General features: G+C 39.3%; 1 protein-coding gene across 1 annotated transcript; it reads right to left on the bottom strand.

Annotated features, from left to right (window-relative positions):
* Positions 1–2,726: 2,726 nt before the first annotated feature.
* LOC145571289 (uncharacterized) lies at positions 2,727–4,665 on the bottom strand. Its single transcript, XM_081630350.1, has 2 exons — positions 3,378–4,665; positions 2,727–3,178 (listed from the first exon to the last, which is right to left on the bottom strand). Exons 1-2 carry the CDS (start codon positions 4,663–4,665, stop codon positions 2,727–2,729), a joined length of 1,740 nt encoding a protein of 579 aa, XP_081486476.1.
* Between the last annotated feature and the right edge of the window lie 800 nt (positions 4,666–5,465).

Raw genomic sequence — 5,465 nt, 5'->3', positions numbered from 1 at the left:
TTTAGAAACTCATAGAAGCTTCTAATTAAATCCTAATTAGTTTGGGAATGAGATTAAACCTTTGGACCCTCCACATGATCTTTGGGTCGTAGGTAAAATTCGGTTTGGGCCCGGTTTAGTATTTTGGCCATAACTTCTTCATTATTCATCGGAATTGGGCTTATAATATATCGTTGGAAATTTCTTTTCAACCCCATCCAAATACACTATTATTGGACCATATCATGGACCAAACCAAATTGAACTGGCTATTTTTACATAAATAGAGTAAGAAAAGAAATATTTTGAAAACAGAAAGAGAAATATTTCAATAAAAACATCCTTATCACTATACTTTCCACACTTTCACTTCGTTCAATAATCAAATGACGTGAAAAGTATTCATCACTGGGTTTGGTTTTGGGGAGACACATTTGGGTGTCTACAACTATGCATCGAACGGGTTTCCCCCTAACCTCCCCCAAATAAATTGAGGTTACTAACACGAGAGCTAACCATGCCAGCATCAATAACCACTCATAGGTGGCGGAATTCCTGCGCATAATAATAATAAAAGGAATGTACAGCGTCTTGTACTCCATTAGAAGTTATGGTTAAATATAAAACCCCATAACTCCCCCCATATGTTCATACTCAAGGTATATACGTTCCAAGAGTTTTGGTGCGTAATCTCTTTCACTTTAAGTTATTTACAGATTATTAAACTTGGTGATGACTCTCAAACCATAATCATTCAATCAACAATAATTATTCAATCAATCAAATATGCCAATTTAAATCTTGAATAATTAGTGACCACATAATATTTAATGTTGAATCCTTTTTTAATTCTACCTCAGTGCCAATGACACCTTAAAGGCATAAAGCGCCACAAAACCTATCCCTCGGTGTTAAAAACACCTTAAGTGCACTAAGGCACCAACATACAATTTATTCCTCGTGTTCATAGACACTTATATAGCTCCTTCCTCATGCTTATAGCATCAATAAAAACTATATGAACTATAATAAAATTCCTTTTCAATATTCCCAACCAAATTAAACATTTAGTTTAATTAAACATTTTCTCTAACATGCCACAAATAAATATGTGGTTCATAAACAATACTCCAAACTATAATTTTCCAACAAATAATCCATCACAAATAAATCATGCCTCATTATTCAATCACCAACAACAACCAATTCATAAATTCCATTCCAAATCTAGCATGATACTACTTGTAATCAATTAAACACATTTAGCATGCTACTACATCAATATAATTATGCTAAGTACGTAAACGTACCTTGTATACGATCCTAAAATCGCCACGACTAAAGGAAATCACTCACTTCAAAGTCTCTTACAATTTAAAATCATAGAAGAGTATTAAAATCCTCTCTACACAAATTTCCAGCAATATATACTATTATAAAACCCCTCATAATTTAATTAAAATAAGCTGAAATTTTATTTAAAACATCATACTTTAATCCCAATTAATGGGTAATTGAAGTTCCTTAAAGAAACTTCATTTTTAATGCTCTACCAAAAATTCCAACACTATATTTTAATGAAAATTTGCTGTAATTAATCCTTAAAACACTTTAATCAAAGGTTTAAACCATTATATATCATAACCCTTCAATAATTTATAAATCAAGAACCTAGGGTTTCAAAAATTGGGGCTTTTTAATTAAAAACATAATCTGAAAATTAATTAACATAATACTCATAATCAAACATCATAATCAAATCCCAAAACTCATAATTAACAATTAGATCTAGGATTAAATTGGTTTTTAAAATAAAGTTTTAATTTTTTTTTTCCGAAAGAAGAGGTAGCCGACAGCCACCAGGCTGCTGCCGGCGGCTGGCGACCACCGCTTCTGGTGGTGGTCAGCCGGCTGTGAGGGGGAGCCGAAAAAGGGGAAGGGGAAAAAGAGAAAGAAAAAGAAAGAAAAATAAAGAGAAAGGGGAGTGAAGTTTACCTTGGGTTTTCTCCACTCTGGGCAAAGTTTGATTTGCCTCATGTGTTGAATATTTATACCCCTTCTCTAGAAACCCTTCTCCCTAAACTTTCCTCTTTTAATTTTCCTAATCCCTTCCCTAATAAAACTTTACTAAAATAAACTTTCCTTAAATTAAACCCCAACTTAATTAAATTAATTAATTAAATAAACTTTCCTTTTATAAATATTTACAAACTTATTTAAAATAAATAATTAAAATACTTTAAATAAAACAATTCAATTTAATTAAATACTTCTCAAAATACTTATTTTAATTAAAATACGTATAAAAATACGAGGTATTACAATCTGGTGCAAACTTTCGCGCTTCTGTTTTACTGGTCGATGACTTAGGTCGACGTTCAATTTATGTGTGATGACGTCGGGGCTTATACCTGTCATATCTTCATGCGTCCAAGCAAAACAGTTTGCGTTAGCTTTAAGAAATTCTATGAGTTCTTTACTTATACCTAGGTCCAAGGAGGCTCCAACTCGGACGGTTTGCTCGGGTTTGTTGGAATCCAGCGTTATTTCATCAATAGATTGTTCATCGGGCTCATCTGACGTTGGTCCGTGCTGTAATTGCTACGCTATCCTGTTGCTTGGCTTCAATGTAGAGCTATAGCAGATCTTGGCTTCCTGGGCTCTCCTTTGATTTCTTGGACTCCCTATCTTGTTGGGAACTTCAGACTTTGATGATATGTCGATGGGACGGCCGTCATCTTGTAAATCTAGGGGTGTCCGATGATGGCATTGTATGCTGATGGAAAATCCACTACGTTGAACTTGGTCTGAAGATTGATCCCTCCTGCAAAAGTAGGCAAAACAATTTCTCCACAAGTATTAAGTGCCTCACCGCTGAAACCTACCAACACCGTAGATCTTCTGACCACGTCCCTTACATTTATGCCCATATCTTCTTGGGTAGCTTTGAAGAGGACGTTTTCTGAGCTTCCTCCGTCTACCAGGACTCTTTTGAGCAGGCAGTTGCCTATAGTCAGAGAAATGACCAATCCATCATGATGCTCTTCCCGATGCTCTCCGAGGTCGCAGTCGTCGAAGGAGATCGTCATGGCTTCCAAGGCTTTATCTTGGTTGGATCTAACGTCCTCTGGGATGACGTCTTCTGGTGCACTTTTCCTAGCCGCTTTCTTTGCTGCAGAATACGTTAGCCCACATATATCTGATCCACCAAGATTACGTTGATTACCTTAGTGATGGTTGGCCCTTTTGGGGGCTGTTGGTCGGACGCGTCTTTTTTGGCGGACTTGCCCTTGCCCAGCAGCTCTTTTAGGTACCCTTTCTTCAGCAGAAACGCCACTTCGCGCCTCAATCCATTGCAATCTTCAGTCCGATGACCATGGTCGCTGTGGTAGTCACACCATTTGGACTTATCTTTTTCCTCATCTGGCCGCTCTTTCTAGGCCACCTGGCTACGGATCTTAAGGAATGAAGGGCGTTTACCACTCCCCCAATGTCGACACATAAGCCATATTCTGCCAAGTCGGGGTATGACTCGAAGTCTGACCTGTCATTCACATCTGGCGACATATGATTAGTATCATCAACGTTATCGACGTTGTTTACCTGATTAGGTTTGTCGTAGGGTTTCCGATGCCAACTCTTCTTGGGGTTAGAGGGTCTCCTATCGAATTTTTCATTAATGGATGAGTTGAGGCTACTGACGCCTTTTCTGGATGTAAGATCATCTTTCAACCGCATCTGAGCCAATGCCCTTGTTCTAACTTCTTTAAATGGCGTGCATAGGTATTTAGTAAATTCCTTGTAGAGCTCTGACTCTGGGAACAATCCTCTTTTGAAAGCTTCTATGGCTGTGCGGACGTCATAGTTCTTGATTCCAATCATTTCTTTGTTGAAGCATCCGAAGTAGGATTTGATTGATCCTCCACTACACTGCACGACGCGGTATAGGTCACTGGTCTGCTTCTCCACTTTGCAGCTGTTGTTGAATTTTGAATAAAACCTGTTATACAAAGTTTGAAAGTTAGTCATGGATCCTCTTTTCATGTCACACATCCATTCTAAAGCAGGGCCAATCAGAGTTGCTCCGAAAGATTTGTAGAGGACAGGTTCGAGCAGGTTGCGCGGGATGGAATATTGCCACATCCGCTGCTTGTAATGGTTGACATGCTCCAACGGACAGGTGCTTCCATCATAGAGCTTTGCTGGCGGCGGAATGTTGAGTCTACGAGAGATATCGGCCATTGCAATCTCGTCCATGAACGGCGACGCGACGTAACCATCAGGCTCTTCCGTCACGGTTGGGACTGGCGCTCCCGGCAACTTCTTCAGTAGTCGAAGTAGCTTGGTGTTCTGGGCCTCGATCTGCTTTAGCTTTTGAGCCGTTGGATCGGTTTCTTCATCATCGAAGGCGCCGTCATCCTCTTCCTCTTCTTCTTCTTCACCATCCTTGTTGCCCGAATCGTCTTCTGAATCTAGGTTCATCATGGTGGAGACATCTTGAGTATTGCGGCGCTTGCCCGGAGTCTTTCTTCGAACGGACTCCAATTCCTTCCGCAAGGAATCCACAGTCTTCTGACTTTCAGTTGCGAGACGCTCGTTTTCAGCCTTCTGCTTTGCGAGCTCCTCCTGGGTTTTGCGAACTTCTTGCACAAGCTGCTCCAAGGTCATATCCCCTGAAGAAACCATGGTTGCAGAAAGGGTTTTGTTTGGGAAGATAGTATTTTTGGATTTTATGAACGGAATCTAGTCGTCGGCCCCACGGTGGGCGCCAAATTGTTAATGCCAAAAATCGTTAAGGAACGACGTTAGGCTGGGACGTCGATGGCTAGACAATCATGCTATAATCAAAAGAATGCGAAATATAAATGATGAACAAAACGATATTTTGTTGACGCAGAAAACCCAATGAAGTGGAAAAACTGCGGGTGGGAGAGATCCACCGATTGCATTATGAATAATCAATTGTTACAGTGTAGTTCTTAAGAGCGTAATGAATACTTGAGAGAGAGAGTAGTCTGTATTCTACAGCTAAAATACATCCCTATTTATAAGAATAAAACGGCAGTCTAAGTCTTCAAGGTAACCGTTGAATCTCAATGATTATCTTTTCCATGAAATAAGGAGGTTAGTTTATTGACCCATTCTTCTGATCCTGCTAGGTTTAAACAACGGTATTATCTTGCTGAATATACCGGGCTTCTTGGGTTGCGGAATTAGTCAAATGATTCCTTGGATTATAGGGACGTCAGTTGTGAACTTAGGATGACGCTTCTGCGTGACGCCTAAGCCTTAGACGCGTCATGAAAATTCTGCACTAACACTTACTATTAGTTAAATTCAATGATAAAACCTAGGTTGTAAATTTGATACTCGATGATTCAAAAGAAAAATTGTTTACCTCAGATGCCACTTCAATGAAGGAGAGAAAGCTCAATTAGCGCTTCAATGGATGCAAGGGAGAGGTAAAGAAAGGCAAACCAAAAGAA

Source organism: Chenopodium album, chromosome 12, assembly GCF_948465745.1.
Source record: "Chenopodium album chromosome 12, dcCheAlbu1.1, whole genome shotgun sequence".
In the NCBI taxonomy this organism is placed as follows: domain Eukaryota; kingdom Viridiplantae; phylum Streptophyta; class Magnoliopsida; order Caryophyllales; family Amaranthaceae; genus Chenopodium; species Chenopodium album.
Note: the sequence above shows the minus strand (reverse complement) of the source record. Positions and strands in the feature narration are given on the sequence as shown.

Bases quoted from the DNA above. Each gene is read 5' to 3' on its own strand.
- LOC145571289 (XM_081630350.1), bottom strand. From the start codon at position 4,665: ATGGTTTCTTCAGGGGATATGACCTTGGAGCAGCTTGTGCAAGAAGTT. The intron at 3,179-3,377 runs GTGTGACTACCA...TTGGTGGATCAG, and splicing joins GAAAAAGATAAGTCCAAATG to ATATATGTGGGCTAACGTAT.